This window comes from Notolepis coatsorum (genome assembly GCF_963971535.1).
Source record: "Notolepis coatsorum genome assembly, chromosome: 8".
In the NCBI taxonomy this organism is placed as follows: Eukaryota; Metazoa; Chordata; class Actinopteri; order Aulopiformes; family Paralepididae; genus Notolepis; species Notolepis coatsorum.
The window spans coordinates 54,173,588-54,193,882 of record NC_140172.1 but is presented as its reverse complement, the minus strand read 5'-3'; the positions used below and the strand labels follow the sequence as shown (position 1 = coordinate 54,193,882).

General features: G+C 43.1%; 1 protein-coding gene across 12 annotated transcripts in view; it reads right to left on the bottom strand.

Annotated features, from left to right (window-relative positions):
* The window catches only part of sytl2a (synaptotagmin-like 2a), a 128,381-nt gene that overhangs the window by 25,275 nt on the left and 82,811 nt on the right, over positions 1 to 20,295 (bottom strand). For 9 of the 12 annotated variants that reach the window (XM_084320275.1, XM_084320270.1, XM_084320276.1 and 6 more), the window contains 4 exons: positions 14,333 to 14,389; positions 3,466 to 3,519; positions 2,947 to 3,038; positions 502 to 621 (listed from right to left, as the gene is read on the bottom strand). In XM_084320275.1, the coding sequence (XP_084176401.1) occupies positions 502 to 621; positions 2,947 to 3,038; positions 3,466 to 3,519; positions 14,333 to 14,389 (323 nt within the window). The remainder of the gene's footprint in view (positions 1 to 501; positions 622 to 2,946; positions 3,039 to 3,465; positions 3,520 to 14,332; positions 14,390 to 20,295) is intronic. The other 3 variants (XM_084320278.1, XM_084320279.1, XM_084320282.1) reach the window with 3 other exon arrangements.

Genomic DNA, 20,295 nt, shown 5'->3' with positions numbered 1-20,295 from the left:
CCCCCCCCCCGTTCACCCGCGCATGATCAGTCATAACGTTTAGGACCATGTACAGTTGACATTTTTAATATAGAGTGCATCGGTATCAAGCGGCATTTGATAATCTAATATATGCATTTATGTCTATATCTCACGTTCTAGGAAATACTGCAGAAAACGATAAAAACATATTTATACTAGTAAAACATTCCTACATCCTGAACGATAGATAATCATGTTGAATGGGCCATAGTAATGTCAATTTAGCAATACAATTAAAAAAGTTATAGCCCTGCAAAGAAGGTGAACATCTCCATAGACTTACAGTGCTGACAGAGATCAAACATCGATGGATATAAGCGTGGCAGTTAATGTGTTAACGGTAGTGAAAGGGTTAAACCAATGAATACTTTTCTCAACTTTTACTTCAGCAGAATTTTGACTTCTTAAGCCCTGAACAGCAACTTGAAACATACTGACTACAAATGAATATTCTATCAAGATAGCGGTGCATGGACATACAGAGGACATGGAGGCCATGCCAGAAGACAAGCTTGTGTTGGAGAGGAGGGAGCTGCCAGTGTTCCTCCTCCCCCATCTCGTTCTGTGGAATTCTTCCAAAGTGCCATCGTCGCTGTCCCCCTGTAGACAGTGTGTGAGAGGATCAGCACGTGTGACTTGAAGGTTCAATCACATACTACACTACACAATATACTATCAGGGTTAGGATTGACATATCTCAAGCTCCCTCCCACACTTTGATTGTCTGAGGGAAGCAACAGATCAGGGAAAAGAGGGCAGGGCTTGAGATAGGTCAATTCACTTTGAATTGATTCAGGAAGTACATTTTCCTTCAAATTCTACTGAAAAACTTTGGCAGGAATAAGTTGGATCTAATATTATTGAGAATAAATTAGAATGAATGATCATCGGCAAGTAAAAAGTACATTTCTGTTTACATTTTGAATTTATTGAATTGAAAGTGAATTGATCCAAACCCTGCTACACGTCATATCCACATACTCGGCTGAGTGAACTCACGGTATCACGGGGGGGGGGCAGAGAAACCAGTTACTGAATGTATTTTGGGATTTTAAGTTGTTTAAGATATTGTCTTTTTTCCTTTCCCTTGTGCACCCCTAGTCGCTTTTTCTACTTTTTTGAAATATTTTGAGTGTGTGTGTGAGCACAGCGGTGTCTGTGTTTATTATTATTTCATGAAATTGGGTAAATATCTTAATTTTACATATATGTTCATTGTGTGAAAAGCTTATAACATGAAACACTCTAGAAATAGTAGTTACAGATTTAGTGACTTGTTTACCCCTAGTTACTTTTTCTACTCCCATCCACTTCAACGTTAAAACGGCATTTTTAAGCATTTTTAAATCTGCTCTTATTCGTTCAATTCTCTCTATATCTTGCCATCCTTTGCATATTCCACGAGATAAGGACCTTGTAATTGCCGGGATGTGCTGTTACCGATGTAAAACTCATGGTGGCGTCATCCCTCCACAGATAACTTTGCCACAAGTCAGGGGGAGGTGAGTTAGGCTGAAGCGGGCTGCCGGTCATTGAAACTCGGCACACAGGTTTTGTGGTGGTGGGGGGGGGGGGACTCGGGGAGCGAGTGGATTTTCAAGACAGAACCAGAGGCGAACCGGACCGCGCAGTCCACAGCGCGCCACACGCCGAAAAACAAGACCCCCATAGCCGGCACGCGCCAACGAGGAAGGGTCCTGAACGGATCAGGTCTGGTTCTTGTTTCACCAGCGAGCCGAGCCCAATATTCCTCCCGCAGCAGCACATCGAAGCGCCCGGAGCATATGCAGGTCAGTTGAGCACTTAGTAAAGTTTCGCCTCAACGCCGTTTCTGGCCGAACTAGTCATCGAATCTTTAATATTTTTTTTGATTCGTATTCAGAGGTAATTCGTCGAGATATTTCTAATTGGTATTTATCAAAAAATAAATATTAGAAATATGGTCAAACAACATTTATCCGTTTTTTTCGAACCGCTGAGCGCTTAGTAACGTTCGCCTCAACGCCGTTTCTGGCCGAACTAGTCATCGAATCTTTAATATTTTTTTTTATTCGTATTCAGAGGTAATTCGTCGAGATATTTCTAATTGGTATTTATCAAAAATAAATATTAGAAATATGGTCAAAAACAACATTTATCCGTTTCTTTTGAACCGCCTGCAGTGAGTTGACCACTTGGTAAAGTTTCGCCTCAACGCCGTTTCTGGCCGAACTAGTCATCGAATCTTTAATATTTTTTTTGATTCGTATTCAGAGGTAATTCGTCGAGATATTTCTAATTGGTATTTATCAAAAATAAATATTAGAAATATGGTCAAAAACAACATTTATCCGTTTTTTTCGATGAAAAACTCCGGATACAGGTTTTGTGGTGGTGGGGGGGGGGACTCGGGGAGCGAGTGGATTTTCAAGACAGAACCTTCGCCTCAACGCCGTTTCTGGCCGAACTAGTCATCGAATCTTTAATATTTTTTTTGATTCGTATTCAGAGGTAATTCGTCGAGATATTTCTAATTGGTATTTATCAAAAATAAATATTAGAAATATGGTCAAAAACAACATTTATCCGTCTTTTTCGATGAAAAAACATTTTTTTTCAATAAAAACTGACGTGGTATCAAACAAACACTAATTTAAGTGGTTAAAATTCGAAAATATGTGTACTTTTTTACAGATATCTTGAGAATAGGCTATGAATGTTAAACATGGGTAAACAATTTTTTTTTAAATAGTAAACAGTTAAAATTATATGGCTTTAAACATGATGTATCTTTTCCTCTCCCTTAAGCCCAGTGAGCTCCCTCATCGTTAGGCATAATTATATTAAAAGTTCTTTCAAATGCTTAAATAAATTAACTGATTCAGAAACTACAGTACATACAGAGTATACAGAATAATGTGCAGCAAACAGTTGGCTACCATTTACCTCTTCCAGATGAAAATCAGGTACTGACACACTCTTATTTTTCATCTGTTCTGGGTCTGATAGGGGGGAGGCTGGTCGTGGCAAAGCTGAAGCTGGAATAAAGATAAGGCACTTGATCTCTCATAATGACTTGTGTCTGGTATTCCTACACCATAGTAACACATTTCTAATAACCATCCTGTTAAAAGTTAACAAATCATAAACAACCAACAATCTGTTTGATCAAGTGTTGGGGAAGTATGTCAATTATTACGGTAATATTAGTAACTATACTAAATTATTAGTAAATTGCGTAATTAGTTAACAAAATATTTATTGTAATCAATTGTACATCTTCACATGCAGTTTTTTTTATCTTTTGCTTTTATTGTCTGGTATATTTTATGTTTTTAAGTAGTAGAAATTACAGTAATTTTGAAAATTAAGCCTTACTATAACATGTTGTACCATATAACATGCAACATTACTATACATTTCACAAACAAAGTGATATCTCAATTCAGTTGGTTTAACACATACCATCATCCACACTTATATTCACTGGTCCGCTCTGGTCATTTTTATCTCCTTCTTCTACAAATAATTACAAATAATTACAAATAATTACAAATTCTATAATTACAATAACCGAGACCCCCACAGTGTGGCTTTCTGCAGACCAGGTGAATAAACAGCTGAACAAAATACACGCAGGCAAGGCCGCGGCTCCCGAAGCGCGTTAGCCCAAGGGTACTCAAAGCCTGTGCCTCTTAGATGTGTGATGTGCTCCAGGACCAGCACGTATTCAATATGAGCCTGACGCTTGAAACGCACCAGGGGCACGTGCCGAGTCCGACTTCAGAGCGGGCGGAAGTACACGGAGGAAGGCACATTTACATTGCAACAGCTGTAAATGCCTAGTAGTCTATATGTGAAGTCAGTCCCCGTTTGAATATTTTTTTAAGATTTCCAATTCCAGTGTACTATTGTCCATTTTGCATGTATAACCCGTTATCTCATTAATTAGAATGTTAGAATAAATTTTAGAATGATGAAATCAGTGCGACTGTACTCCTGCTAAAATATAGTATGGTTTATTTGTATTGGGAAAGATACAGACACATTAGCTGGTTGAACAACATCTACAGTATATGTGTGGTAATGATGCAGATATTGAGGGTATTTCTGTGAAAATGCACGTGGCGCACGCCTCTGAATCCAACCGAAGCTTCCAGCCCGCGAGTCGCCCGCCTGCTCGCGACCGGTGTAAACATGGGACCGTTAACATGGGAGCGAAAGTGAACGCCCGTCTGCCTCACGCCTGCGTTCAGTGCGTTTCAAGCGTGAGGCTGCAGAAAGTCCAGACACTGTGGAAAACCTCCTGTGTGGTCCCTGTCCCTAAGTGCTCATGTCTCAGCATGTCCAAGGACTACAGGCCGGTGAAGACCATGGAGAAGTTGGTCCTGGAGCAACTCCGCCCGGCGATCAAACCCCACCTCGACCCACTCGAGTTTGCCTACCAGCCCCAACTGGGGGTAGACGATGCCGTCATCTACCTGCTGAACAGAGCCTACACTCACCTAGACAAGCCTGCAAGCACTGAGTTTTTTTGTTACTTCTCCAGTGCTTTCGATACCATACGGCAGGGCTATTCAACTGGCGGCCCGCGGGCCAGATCCGGCCCGCGGGATGATTCTGACCGGCCCGCCAAAGATTACATGATAATTTTTTTTTTTTTTTTTTAATAATTTTTTTTTTTTTTTTTTTTACTTTTTTTTTCATGTCAACGTTAACACGCACAATTGAGCCAAACGTCACTCAATTAATGACATATTTCATTGATAAATTGAGGGAAAACTTTGCAAGTCGATTTGATGAATTTGACATGTCCAGAGAATTGATGCATTTTGTGAGCAACCCATTTGCCAATGTAGCTGCTATTTCCACAAAAGGACAAGAGTTCCTTGCATCACTTCACATTGATGAAGGTCTCCTGCAACTTGAAATAATTGACATGCAAGCATCATCTGCTCTGAAGCAGGCACTTGAGAATGAATCCACCACAACATTTTGGATAAAGTGTATTCATGTCAAGACATTCCCCAAAATAAAAACGCTGGCAATATCTGTGCTAACAATGTTTGGCTCAACATACACCTGTGAATCCAGTTTCTCTCACATGAATGGCATTAAAACAAGCAACGTGCCTCCTTGACAAATGAGCATTTGCATCACTGTTTGCGGGTAGCCCTCACTTCCTATGAACCCTCTTTCTCTGCCATTGCCCAGTCAAAGAAGTGCAATCTCTCTCATTAGATGTGTGTATGTAGGCTAGGCCTGTCTGCCCCCCACCCCCCTGATGTTTGAGAGTTAAGAGTGGACAATAAGTGCTAATAAGATGCTGTGATTTGCTGTTGTTGCACAGACATGAAGCACTTTTTCATAAGCTCAGCTGCACTATAAATGTGTTTTTTTGTTCAAGTGTCAATGTTAGAATGTTCAGATGCACATCATGCACTTGTTTGTTTTTTATTTTATTTTTATATTGAAATGTTGAGGAGGAGATGTTGCAGTTGTTGCACAGTCATAAATGAAGCACTTTTTGCAGGAGATGTTGCAGATGTGGCACATAAATTAAGCACTTTTTTTGAAAAGTATACTACTTTTGCAATGTAGTTAAATAAAAGTTGTGAAAATGTGGTTGCGTGTTGTGTCAAGTGTACATATATTCATAGCACGGGGAGGCGCCGTGGCAGTCCGGCCCCTGGCCCCTTGGGTTTCTGACAATGTGGCCCCCTGAACAATTTAGTTGAATAGCCCTGCCATACGGCCTCGAGTCATCATGACCTGCCACAAGCAAAAAATAAATCAGCCCTGGAAAATACACTGTATGAATCACAAGCCAATTCAATAAATTATTTTATTTTCTATACTTAAGTAAGTAAGTAAAAGAAGTAAAAGAAACGATAGGTTATGTATATAACCTAGTTATATGAGTACTGGCTGAGCGTCCCGCTCTTAAGCCTATTGAGATACCCCTCATCTCCTGTACCTACTGTACTCCACCACGAAAACAACTTGTACACCCACACCTGACCGGGTCCCGCCTCTATGGAGGCGTAGCCTATAAGACCATGGCCATGGTCACCAACACACCCTTCCTCGCCAAAATCCCGTTCCAGTAAAAGATCCCTCAAAAGGGAACTCAGGGCCGCTTAAGAGCGGGACGCTCAGCCAGTACTCATATAACCAGGTTATATACATAACCTATCGTTATATATTCGTATCTGGCTTATCGCGTCCCGCTCTTAAGCCTATTGATATATGGGTTAGAGCGGACGCGAGACCCGACAGATGTACCCCCTGAGGACCCGTAAGCCCACATCAAGGGGTTCGGGGAGCCCTGTCACCCCATCCTTCCTAATGAAGGGGGGGCGCAGTCAACTCCACCTGAGTGCGAGCAAGAGGGAACTAGAACCCCTTGAACACACAGCACAGGCGGAACCACGTGTGACCTAACACACTGTGGCCCATACCCACACACTCCTGCTACCCTACCAAAGGACGGGAAGCAGGAAAGGCCACAGACCCCAGAACCGCCTGGGAGACAGAACCCCCGGTCATGTCCATGAGGTAAAACCTTACAAAGGGGCCCGGGGAGGACCATGATCCTCCACCGAAGCCCCACCCAGGAGAGCGGCAGAGGCAGCCACCCCATGAGTGGAGTGCGCCCTGACGCCCCCAGGGGGATCCTGCCCAGCCAACGTGTAGCAGAGGGCAATGCCCTCGCACAACCAATGGGACAGGCGTTGTTCGATAGTGCCTTACCGGCATGAGAACCACCGCGACAGACAAAAAGCTGAACGGTGACCCCGAGGTCCTGAGTACGGCTGAGGTAATTCCCAAAGTCGAGCGCCAAGCAGGAAACGCTTCACAAGAGGGTGGCTGAACAAGACATCCCCTCAAATCCCTCATGATAGGAGGATATAGCTGCTGCATATACCCTCACCGTCGAAGCCGACAGTCTATCAAGGAGAGACTGGAGGTAACTAAGGACAGCATCCAGGGGGCAGGAGACTGGGTCCCGGCCCCCCGCCTTACACCACACTTGGAACATACGTCATCTGCCCGCGTAAAGCGCGACAGTGGAGGGAGCATGCGCATTCCGGATGGTAACACCATCAGCATCAAGAACCTGCGCCCCTCAACGTACCCGTCCCAACAACTGACCTAACAGATGTATGGGGAAGAATCCCAGGCGGCACGGCATCGGTCCCAGACCTGCCTGGCTATGTCCGGACGTAATCCCCACCCGTCAGGATGAGGACCGCCCGCGACAGTACACCTGTACCCACATTCTCCCTGCCGGGGATGTGGGGAGCCCTCAGGCCGCGCAGATGGAGGACGCCCATAGCCAGCCGCCCGCCGCCTGGTGCAGACGGGGGGAGCGTACTCCTCCCTGTCTGTCGATATACGACACTGACGTCGTATTGTCCGTCCTGATCAACACCGTTTGAGGACCAGAAGGACCGATTTCAATACCAACACATTGAACGTAGCGCAGACCGGGCAGCATGGTTTGCCAGCTGCCCCCTACTGAGTTGGCCCGACACGTCACCAGCGAGGGAGGCGTCGGTGAAAAACGTGACGTGAGACAGCGCCGTAACCGTCCTAGGACGGAACCTCCCGAGCGTGTTGACAACACGCTCTGAGAGGGATGCCCATAGCCCTCTAACCGTTGACTGGGAAGAGGAATACTCTACTTCCAGTCTATAGCAAACCCCAGGCTGGTAGGGACCTGCCTGGTACGAGACCTGACGATCCACCTTGACCGCGAAGGACCAGAACGTCGTCAGGGCAGAATATACTCCGTAACCCCTGACGACGCAGAGGCCCCAGTGCGGCCTCCACGCACTTGGTGAAGATGCGGGGAGCCAGAGAAAACCGAACGGCAGCCTCTGGTACTCATACGCTAACCCTGCAAAGGAAGCGTAGGTAAGCCCTAGGATGGAAGATCGGAGATGCGCATACGCATCCTACAGGTCTATGGAGGAGAACCAGACCCCCACCTGACAGTGTCCAACAGGTAGGAGACGATCCAAAAAATGCTGAACCTTCCCATGGGACAGGTCAAATCAAATCAAATTTATTTATAGGGCCCGACAACACACGTTAATGTCCCCATGGGCCGTACAGGTCTTCTTTAAACAAGTCAAGAAGACAACATAACAATAAGTCAAGAACAGAACAAGAACACCATAAGGTCCAAATTTTTTTTAGATGAATGCAAATAAATGAAAGAATGCAAGCACTCCCAGACATACCCCACGCGAAGGTAAGGAAAAACTCACTAAAACCTAACAATAGGGAAAAAAGCTCCACAGGCAGTGTGGAGGAGAGAAACCTTAGAAGGGCCATTCAAGGGGGGATCTCCCTTCTTAGATGTTGGTGATAGTAGTGTTGCAGACGGACAGTTGGTAAGCATGCACTCATGTGTGTGGTGAAACACAGATGAGTGCATGCAATAGCAACTGTAAATTTTGAAAAATTAAAGATAGAGCTAATAGCGATAGCAACTGAACATTTTGAAAGATTAAAGATAGAGTTGATAGCGGATCTATTTGAGGCACAGGGGCGGCGCAAAGAGGGTCACGTCCTCCCCGTCTTAGTCACGGGACATTCAACACTCCGGTCGTTGCTCAGGGACAGCCGGAGACAGGGAGATAGGGGGTGGCGCAGAGAGGGTCGCGAACTCCCCGACATCATCGCGGGACATCCGGCACTCCGGTCACCACTACGAGACCTCCGGAGACAGGGGGGCCTGGGTCTGACACCCCCCCCCTCCCGATTTCTCAGGCACCAGAGAACACCGGGAGGAGAACGCCACGACGATGGCTTGCTTCGTCCACAGAGATTGGATCTCGTTGACCAGAGCTGTCACTGCTGGAGACCCTGACAATAGGGTCTGTACCAAACCCTAAAACGGGTGGGGTTGTGTAAACACAAGTCCCCGCCTCAGCGTTCTCTCCATCCACCTCGACATATGGTACTGCCGTAGTCATATGTGATGACACTCCCAACGCACCCGCCGCCATGTGGCGCAGGTCCGCCAGGAACTGTAGATAGTTGGCCCGGTCCCACCCGCTGTGCGTAGCCAACCCTGGAACCGTGCGAGCAGAGCGTTCCGTGTTGGGACATCTGACCCTGACACCACCCATGAGGCAATCGCACCCAAGGGGGGACCCCGACAGAAAGGGCCGGTTTGATACGGGGGGCTTTCTAGGTGAAAAAAGCCCCCCCACTGAACACCCCTCCAGAACATGCTGAGGAGTTGTTCTGCAGCCGGACATGCAAGGTGTAAGGACCCCATGGGTTCCTACACACCGTAGCCCTGCAGTGATATTACTACCACCCAAATCACGCGTGCCTGCGAGACCACTGCCAATCTTTCAGGAGTGGGAGGCACCAACATGATACCTGGCCTGGCGAAGGCGAGGCCGGGGAAGCCCGCACTGTGTGCCTCAAAAGGTTTCGAGCCCCCCTGCTGACAACACTTATAGTTGACAGACGTAACACCAGGCTCAACCAACACAGCTTATGGTGTGGGAGCCGCTTGACAGCACAACATTCTCACGGACAGACCCAGGCTCAGCCATCAACTGGGTGTCAGCCCCTGTCCCCATGAGAAGCGAAAAGTGGGGCCGCCCGCGCTTCAACGAAGGCACGCGGCCCGCAGCCAAAGGAAACAATCAGAGCCCACTTTTTCCGCTGGTGTTGGGGAAGGGAGTGATCGGAGAGCGGGCTGCTCGCGGCATCTACTGTATGATCATAATACCAGTGTGATTTACAACTCATTGACAATGGTCCTCATTCTCGAACGGACATACGTAAAAGTTACCAAGGAATTCCTTCGTAACTCGATTTACGTACTTATTCGGCATTCTCGAAAGGCTTCGTATTGTACATTTTTTGTAGGATTTACGAACTCGAAAAGGTCGGACAGACCGGTGTGCGCCCGTGTTTTCAACAGCTTTCTCTGGGACAAGTCATTGGGGATTGCTGATACTACAGACATCCGTGGAATGAAATAATTATAATGATAATTAATATGACAATATTTGTATCATTAATAATTACGTTTTGCATTTATAGTCCTGACTCAATGAGGCACCATGAGCATTACACACACACACTGCAAACTAAATATATATAAAGTAAACCGATCGCCACGGATATAGCTACTGTATAGTGGAATATACTGTATTAATATGCCATAAAACTGTCTTCTTCTCTATGATATTATTTATTGTTGGTTTGATGTATTTCTATTGCTAAACTAAATAAATACGTGGAGAAGAGGCAGCCTCAGCGCACAGCACGCACACACACGTACTGTATACATGCGAAATGAATCGGTCCAGCAAAGTAGGCTTCTATTATTCTAATAACTTGTTTTATTAGGTATTATAGTAGTAAGCCCTACTGTAGAACACGACATATTAGCATGACATCTCATTTAATAATGTCAATACTGATGACTGCGCAATTGGCTCTTGACAAGCGCTCCGTCGTTCAGTTTCGCCACACATTTATTTATTTATGGAGCATTTATTTATCCACTCTGGTTGGATGTTGTATTGTACTTGCTGTATAATAACAATACATTTGAATCGAATAAAAAATTTTGATCAGTCGCAAATCGCTTCCGCGCTACCTGTTGAATGGATCAACATGGTGCAGTACAATGCCGAACCTCTCAAGCTGTTTTGCATACGCCACTTGCCGTTTTGCACATGCCTCATTTTCCTTATAAGGAGCTGGCGGGGCGTGTATGTATGCAAATGCAATGAACAAGAATGCACATTGCCGTTTAACACATTCGGGGCCAGACCCGAGATTTCTCTGGTTTTCTATCGTTATTTCTTTTATTCGATATTCCCATTCATAATCCGAGGAAGCCTGTGTTATCATTGGGAATGAGTCTGAGATCGCAAACGTCCAATACACTGCTGAACACTCCTTCTCCAACACGTCTGTTATTATGTTGTCTGCTTTTACTCTGTCTGATCTCCCTCTACCACCTATTACTTTTAATATAGAAGTCATGATTTCTGATAGGGATCATTACCCAACACATTGGCATACTGTAAATCACTCCAACTTAATATCGGTCACTTTACAGTCTTCTATTTCTTTATCACGTGAGTCAGATTCCACACCACTTTCTCTAAATAATCCACATACCTTTAAAGAAAGGAAAGGGTTGGGATTGATTCACCTGAACATTAGAAGTCTCCTTCAGCACCAGAAGTTGGACCATCTTAGAATACTGGTAGCACAGGCTGATCCAGATATATTGGTCATATCTGAGTCCTGGTTGAAGAAATCTGATTCTGACTCCACAATAGATCTACATGATTTTAATGTGTTTAGAATTGATAGGGTAGGTAGGGGTGGTGGGGTAGTTATTTATGTTAAATCTTGTTTTTCGGCTTCTGTTGTTTATGCTGTCACTATCCCAATGTGTTCTGAAGTACTTGTTTTAAAGGTCGAGTTGGGGATCAACAACAGACCCCCTTCTGCTGATGCTAGCTCTTTAGACAGATTAGCTGAGCTTCTTTCACAATATATTGACTCTGAGGTGATTGTCATGGGTGATTTTAATATTGACTGGTTGAGTGGTGCTGCAAAGCACCTTAAAGAAGTCAGTGGTAACCTCAGTCTTTCCCAGTTAATTACTGAGCCCACCAGACCAAACCTTAAAAATGACTCTAGGTCTACCCTTATTGATCTGATTTTTGTGAATAAATATGACAGGATCTCAGCTTGTGGGGTTTTTGACTTAGGCATAAGTGACCATTGCCCCACAGTCTGTGTAAGAAGCACGAGACTGCCAAAAACAAGATCTCACACAGTTTTAAGGAGGAATTTTAAATCTTTTAATAACGAATCATTTTTAGATGATCTTGTTCTTTCTGATACTTATTGTAACACTGAAATTGATGTTCAGTTAGCCCTGGACTCCTTTGTAAATACATTTAACTTATTAGTTGACAAACATGCTCCTTTTAAAAAAGTCCGCATTAAAGATAGAGTAATACCCTGGTTTTCTCAGGAATTGTCAACCCCAACTAAAGACAGAAATGTTGCATGGTCTCGGGCAAGGCGTTCTGGAGACCCTCAACATTGGCTTTCTTTTAGGCAAATTAGGAACAAATGTACTGCATTAGTAAGAAAATCTAAAACTGATTACTATCTGGAGTTGGTTACAAACTCATACTCTAATCCGGCAAAATTTTGGAGTGCGGTGAAGGTGAACAAAATAAAATCATCTAATTCTTTACCCTCTCATATTAAAGTTGAAAACTGTGTGATCTCTGAGCAGACTGAAATTTGTGTTGCCTTCAATAGGCATTTTGCAGAGGCTGGTAATTTATTTAACAGTCAGCTGTATTTGATGCTTTGCAATCAATCGATGCAAAGTGTTCTACAGGTGAGGATAACTTAGAGTCTTTTTTTATTAAGTTGGCTGCTCCAGTTATCGCTGAACAGATTACTTATATTTTGAATCTCTCTATCTCATCAGGTAGATTTCCTCTAGTTTGGAAATCTGCACGGGTGATTCCTTTACATAAGGGAGGTGATAGGGATAACTTAGATAATTATCGTCCTATCTCCAGGCTACCTTGCTTAGCTAAAGTCCTGGAAACACTAGTAAGTAAACAACAAAAATTTTACCTTTCAACTAACTCCATACTTAGCTCTCAACAATCTGGTTTTAGAGCCAAACATAGTACAACATCAGCCATCACTTTGGTTACAAATGACATTATTTCAGCATTAGATAAGAAGAAACATTGTGCTGCCCTCTTTGTTGACTTATCAAAAGCATTTGATACAGTTGATCACTACTTACTTCTAAAGAAACTATCTAACATTGGGTTGGATGATAATGCCTGTGTCTGGTTTCAGGATTATCTATCTTCTAGGCGGCAGTGTGTGAAGTTAGGTCAAGCACAATCTGAATTCTTGGCCATGACTAAAGGTGTGCCACAAGGTTCAGTTTTGGGTCCTGTCCTTTTTACAATTTATATTAATGATATTGTTTCTTCTTTGTATGGATGTCATGCCCATCTGTATGCCGATGACACAATTGTGTACTGTATTGCAGACTCTGTACAGCTGGCCTTTGAGAAATTGCAACTTTCCTTTTATGCTCTACAGGATGCCCTTACTATTCTTAAATTGGTTCTTAATGCTAGTAAGACAAAGTTTATGTTATTTTCAAGAGCAAGGAATATTAACCTTGATGATGTGAGGATATCTACTGTCAGTGGCTCTTGTATAGAGAGAGTCACTGAGTATAAATATCTTGGCCTGTGGCTTGACGAGAAATTAACATTTAAGTTCCATGTGGAAAATCTTGCCACTAAACTGCGACAGAAAATTGGTTTCCTGTACAGAAACAGATCCAATTTTCCTCTATTTAGTAGAAAAAGAATTGTGGAATCAGTCTTCTTATCAGTTTTGGACTATGGTGATGTAATTTATAGGCATGCTGCGGCATCAACTCTTAAACCTCTGGATTCTGCATATCACTCAGCTCTCAGATTTATAACTGGTGACAGATATGATACTCACCATTGTGTCCTGTATGATATAAATCTGTTGGTATGACGTTTTTTGCAAGATATTTACAAAGGCATTTACGGACAGGTTCGAGAATGAGGACCAATGTCTCTACAATAAATGTTGTAAGGCCACAAAACACAATTAGAAGCTTAAATGCAGGCGCAGAAGAAGAAAGATAGAATAAGCAGTATTTGAATATCTCAAATTGGAGGAATTTGCATACCAATTCTATTCACTATACTTTAATTGAATGTGTTAACTATGAAACCCAACAATACATCAAACCCTTCTTGCATGATGATCCCCATGATCTGGTTGACATGATTTGCCTCAACAATCAAAGTTGAATAATTGAAAGTTCCATTTCTAAATGAAATCCAGAAGCAACATGGGTGATGAGAGAATTCAAAATCTCACTGGCTGAACTTGCCCGAGATAGAGAACAAGCCCTGGATAATTTGTTTGATCAAGTGTTGGGGAAGTATTTGTAAGTGATTATGGTAATATTAGTAATTATACTAAATTATTAATAAATTATGTAATTTGTTAAAAGATTTGTAAATAATCATTTGTAATCAATTATCAATTTTCACATGCAGTTTTTTTTATCTTTTGCTTTTATTGTCTGGTATATTTTATGGGTTTTTTAAGTAGTAGAAATTACAGTATTAAAAAAAAAATGAAGCCTTACTATAACATGTACCATATGACATGCAACTTTACTATACATTTCACAAACAAAGTGATATCTCAACTCAGTTGGTTTAACACATACCATCATCCACACTTAGATCCACTGGTCCGCTCTGGTCATTTGTATCTCCTTCTTCTACTAAAAAGAGAAATTAGTTAATTAGTTGGAGCGTTCTCAAGAACCACTCATCCAATCGACTTTACACTCGACACTGCACTTCCTTGGCTCCTCAGCAATAGTGTGAAGTTGGTCAGACTATCAGGCAGCAGTTTGATCCCACCCCCTACCACAAACACTGTAGACCAGGGGTCTCAAACTCGCGGCCCGCGGGCCAATTGCGGCCCGCTGGATGATATTTTGCGGCCCCCTACTTGACATCAAAGTTTAATTTTTTTTTTTTTTTTTTTTATATATATTTTTTTATGTTGTGGGACTTGTACAGAACTTTGTTCAACTTTGTCAGTGCTGTAAAGTTTAAACCTTTTTACATCTTAGACAAACAAAACACTTTGCTTTCATGAAATATTGTAAGCAGTCATTTGAGGCTTTATAAAAGCAGCACAATGAACACAAATCTGTCAGTGCAGAGTCCGACTTTAACAAACAGCATTGCTTGTTGTATAGTAAGGGCATTTTATCAGATATTTGACCGATCTGCAAACTAAATCCTTACCAATCAATTTCTTCACTAATGTGTTTGTAAAGATGTGTAGTAAGATGTATTAAAAAGTTGAAGTTCAAATCCTGTATGTTTTTTCGTAACAACTGCTCAAAGTTGAGGTACTGAATACCGATTTTCGAAAAATCTAAAATGTTCTGTTTGGCCTTGGGTAACTTGTGAGGGGTCAAACTACGTTTTTTTCATGATTCTGAGTTGATTGCAATCATTTATTTTTCACTAAAATCATTCCTTTGTGGAAAAACGGCCACGCCCACCTTGCCCGCTCTGCCCCCCCCCCCACCCCCCCACAATGCCTTTCCACTGCTAGCATAACCATTTTTGATTATTTTACTATTTGCCCTTTTAGGACTTATTGTTTAGTGGTAATTGCTAGTTGGTTGGCATTCAGAGTGAGGAAGTTTAGAGTTAACATGCTGAAGCCATTTGCAACCTTCATTTGATCATGGACAGACTTCTTTTTACGCCTGATATGTAAGTATTATCTACATTTTTTACTTAGAATATTTCATGTCACTACTCCGGGCGATACACTCTGGGCAGCAGGGTGGGTGATCAAAGCCCAGGATCCTGAGTTCCCAGACTCCAACTGGAATGGCTGGATGAAGAATATCCATGCAGATGATGTCAAGCAGCGCACACAACTTCCTCCCAATCATTGAAGGTCACCCTAATGACCTCAACACCATCTTCACCACTCTCAAAGAGTGCACGCGGCTCTCTGCAGACAGAGTCACTATAGTGACATTCGATCTTCCGATCTGACTGAAGGCTGTGGACATCATAAAACAGACAAATCTACCTATCATTCAGAGGTTGGGTGGATTTCACCTGCTGAAGTCCTACCTTGGATCCATTGGAAACATCATGGAGGATTCTGGACTACTGGAGCTGATCCAGCTGATCTATCCAGGGTGTACGACAGCCAACCACATCTTGGATGGAGGATGTTTTGACAAGGCAATCCGTGCTCACCTCCTCATCGATGCAGCCATCTATCAGCACATCATGAAACATGCCTTCACCTGGTGAAATTAGGACTTTCATGGAGAAGGTAGCTGATGGGAAGAAGGGAGCCAGACACACAGATCCAGTAGTGGCACTGTTTGAACAGCAGTTTGAAGGAACCTTGCTGAAGGATGAAGAACGCCTGCTCTCTGGGTGCAGTACCACTACATGGTAGATGTGATCAACGTCTTCATCAGAACTGAGCGGCTTGCAGATCACAAGAGCCACCTGTGCTGCATTGTTAGCAGGATGCTGGACATCTTTGCGGCTGCAGGGCATCAGCAATATGCCAAGGGTGCACGGCTGTACTGTCAACTGAAGCAACTCGAAACTTTACCTGCTTACAAGGAGACATTTGAAAGTTTCACTGCCCTTGGAAACCACGTCGTCCGTTACTCCAGCCATGATTGGTCTGGCACCTGGTGTGACATCTGTATGGAGCAGACATTGATGAAGGCAGCCAAGTCAGAAGGTGGACTGAGCAGAGGGAGGATGAGACACAGTGATTCTGGTCACAAGTGCTGGGTGCACCCTCAGTCACTTCTCCAATGTCAACCAGCACATGGACGAAAGTGTCAAGAAACATGCTCCGCTCCACAGAGACCTTGGCAAAACACAGATGAAGAGAGATGCTGAAGCAATTGAACTTGCCCTCCAATGGTTTGAGGAGAACAACCCATTCGACCCCGATCGAGACAAGGAGTTGCTTGTGTCTTTCTCAACAGGATTCAGGAGCACAGGATATCACCCAGTCAATGCTGAGAGAGCAGCAGAAATAGGGAGAGAGATGCAGATCAAGCTGGATGGACAGTCAGTGACATCAACCATGGAAGTTAAGTCAAAGGTACAAGCCCTGTCATCACTCAGAAATATTCCCAAGATCAACGAGAAGAAAATACACCTTGACTCACTCAAGTTGTTCAACTGACTGATCATTTTTGCCCAACGGGATATGACAGTTGAGGAGTATGAGCTGACTCCCTTTCCATTGTCCCTCTTCAGCAATAAAGATCAGAAAATGAACAATGCGAACAAGGCAGGCTTTTCCAAGACTAGCCTGAAGGAGTTAACTGATCCGCTTGACCTCACTAACCAATCCTGCTCCACTCTTGTAGTTGATGGCGGATGGCTTCTCTGACAAGGTCAGACTTGGCAGGAGATTGCCAACAGTTACTTGAGCTATGTACAGTGTCTTGGCCGCCGCTCTCAGAAGATCATTGTGGTCTTTGATGGCTACAACCGATCACCAAAAGATCATGACTAAGAATTCATGCTGTGATCTCCAGATTCAACCGGATATGATAGACTGGACAAGAGCAACGTTTCTGGACAACACCAATAACAAGAGTGAGATAATCCACCTCCTCTCTTCAACATTCAGAAAACATAACATCACAGTGGAGCAGTGTGACAATGATGCTGACACTTCGATTGTGAGAGAGGCATTGGCCACTGCTACATATGACTGTTGAGGTTAGTAGAATTTGTGTAGGTAGCCTATTTTATTTTTTATAAACTGCAATTACTTTGGAAACAAAAGTATTCACTCTCGAGTATTCAAACTTGAATAGTTGTATCTGGTTTTGTATAGTGCAACACGCTTTGCATATCTTGTTCTATTTTCAGGTGCGGGCAGATGTGCTGGTGATGCTAGTACACCATATTCCAAGCACCAACCATCCACTCTTCTTCACAACATCAAAGGGCTCTTATGATGTTAGAAGGATCCGCGAAGCTCTCTCTGAAAGAAAGAGATGCTACCTGCTCTTTTGTCACACCTTCACTAGTTGTGATACAGTGTCTGCAATAGCTGGCTATGGAAAAACAACCTTATAAGGTAATAATAATAATGAATAATAAATATTATTTTTTCTATTTCACTTTATATTTGAAACAAATCTCAAAGTGCATTTTCTTTGCAGGTTCTGTGCAGGGGACATTGATGAACACATGGACATCTTCCTTGACACACAAGCTACTAAGGATGCAGTGATACAGGCTGGTACTACCATCTTCCAGTACATTTACCATCATGCACCAGGTATTGCTTTGGGTGAAATTCGACACAACATGTTCTCACGGAAGGCAACGGCAGGGCTGAACAAACCAGAAACTCTACCTCCAACAGAGGGTGCAGCTGCACAGCATTCTCGCCGTGCCTATCTCCAAACCCAGGACTGGATCCTTCTGCAGAGTATGTCTCTGAACCCCAGTGACTATGGATGGACATTAGGTGTACATGGCTATGAGCCAGTCCCAACACTAGACCCCATGGCTCCTGAGGAGCTACTGCAGTTCACAAGCTGCAACTGTAACAAAGATTGCAGCAACCGGCGGTGCAGCTGCAAGAGGAATGGCGTTAAGTGCATCTCAGCATGTGGAGTCTGTAAAGGAATTTCATGCAATAATTGTGGTCATGATGGTGGTGAGTCTGGAGAAGACTCAAAGATTGACTCCTGAAGTGATCAGCACTTGTAACTACAAATAAAGCTACTTTCGAATTTAAATATAAGAGTGGGCGTGGCCTTTTTTCAACCAAGGAATGATTTTAGTGAAAAATACATGATTGCAATAAACTCAGAATCATAAAAAAAAAACCTAGTTTGACCCCTCACAAGTTACCCAAGGCCAAACAGAAATTTTTAGATTTTTCGAAAATCGGTATTCGGTACCTCAACTTTGAGCAGTTATTACGAAAAAACATACAGGATTTGAACTTCAACTTTTTAATACATCTTACTACACACCTTTACAAACACATTAGTGAAGAAATTGATTGGTAAGGATTTAGTTTGCAGATTTTCATATGTTTCCCTTACTATGTAGTTAACAAAGAGAGGCAGAGTTGATTTTGCAAAAAAAATAAAAATCATATATATATTTTTTTTTTTTATAATCGAATTATCTTTTCATATTCGAATCCCATGCCCATCGAACAAAGCTGCGAAGCTTCGAAGTATTTAAGACAGCCCTAGTGCGGCCCGCGCGCAACTTTTTGCCGAGTCGTTACGCGAGTTGGAAGTTTTATTTATTTTATCACTTGTAGGCTACCATAGTGCAGGCTCATGACAGCAACGTTATGTTAGTGACTTGGTTGAAATGTGATTCCGGAGTGATACCAAGTAAAGTGGAAGGAAAATATATCCTGTCATCCAGTGCATATGGGAGGCATCCTCAAAATTCTCCACTATCTCCTCTGCAAGCACTGCTCCACTGTCTGCGTCTGTCTACTCTGGTCCAATCACATTCAGCGTCCCGTCAGCATCCCCCCCCCCACCCACAGTCTGTGAATCAGAGGCAGAGTATGGCGGGTCTTCACGGAATGCGTGTCGTCTCTTTCAACGGTTCGAGCCAGAGCGAGAGTTGACAGCGCATCTACAGGTAGTCTAATCTGCAGGTACTGTAGCTAGTAACCTCGTTCCCAGTTTTATCTCCGTGAGATAAATGTAGCTAGTAGCCTAGTTTCGCCAGCAGGCAGCTAGTAGAAAAATGTGGCATGTTCAAAGATGGCCAGTAAAAGAAAAGTCGACAGTGAAAATCGCTGCAATTCAAAGGTGAATGGACTGAAAAATATGCGTGCATCCTCCCAGCACCAAACCAATGTGGCTAATATGCCAAGAAACGGTAGCTCTTGTGAAGAGTGGCAATTTGAAACGCCACAACGAAATAAAACAGTTATTTTGATGCAACCTTTCCTCAAAATTCAGTGCTAAGAACCACAAAAATGAATGGAATGAAATCATCATATCAAGCTGCAAGCAGAATTATTGTTAAATCTATGTCACAACGAGAAAAAGCAACAAAGTCCTCACTGAGTGGCATGGGTTTTGGCTAACACAAGAAGCCATTCTCTGATGCATACAGTACATAATAAAATAATGTATGACTGAAGTGATGGAGACCATGTTTGAAGGCAAACAAAAGCAAATCCCCCTCAGATAGCACAGTAACCAGAATAACTGAAATACTGGCTGGTGATTTGATTAAACAGCTTTGTGATAGAATAAAAAAAAATTCACAGTGCATTTCCCATAGCTGTGGATGAGTCCACTGACACCACTGAGAAGCCTATGTTCTGAAGAACCGTTCATGTTCTGAAGAACTGTTCATGTTCTGAAATGTTATTGCTAAAGATTGAGAAGATTGGATCAGTTGTACTTTTTATTTTAATACTTGAAACCCCTTTTTTGTGGAATATTTGATGCGGCCCAGCCTCACCCAGACTCTACCTCCAGCGGCATTATATGTCTACTCTGTGCCTACTCTGTGGTACAGGATGGGTTGGTGTTGACCACGCTCTTAACACCTTCTTTTAGTCCATCTTCTATAATTATTGCAAATGATAGGTGATGCTCTT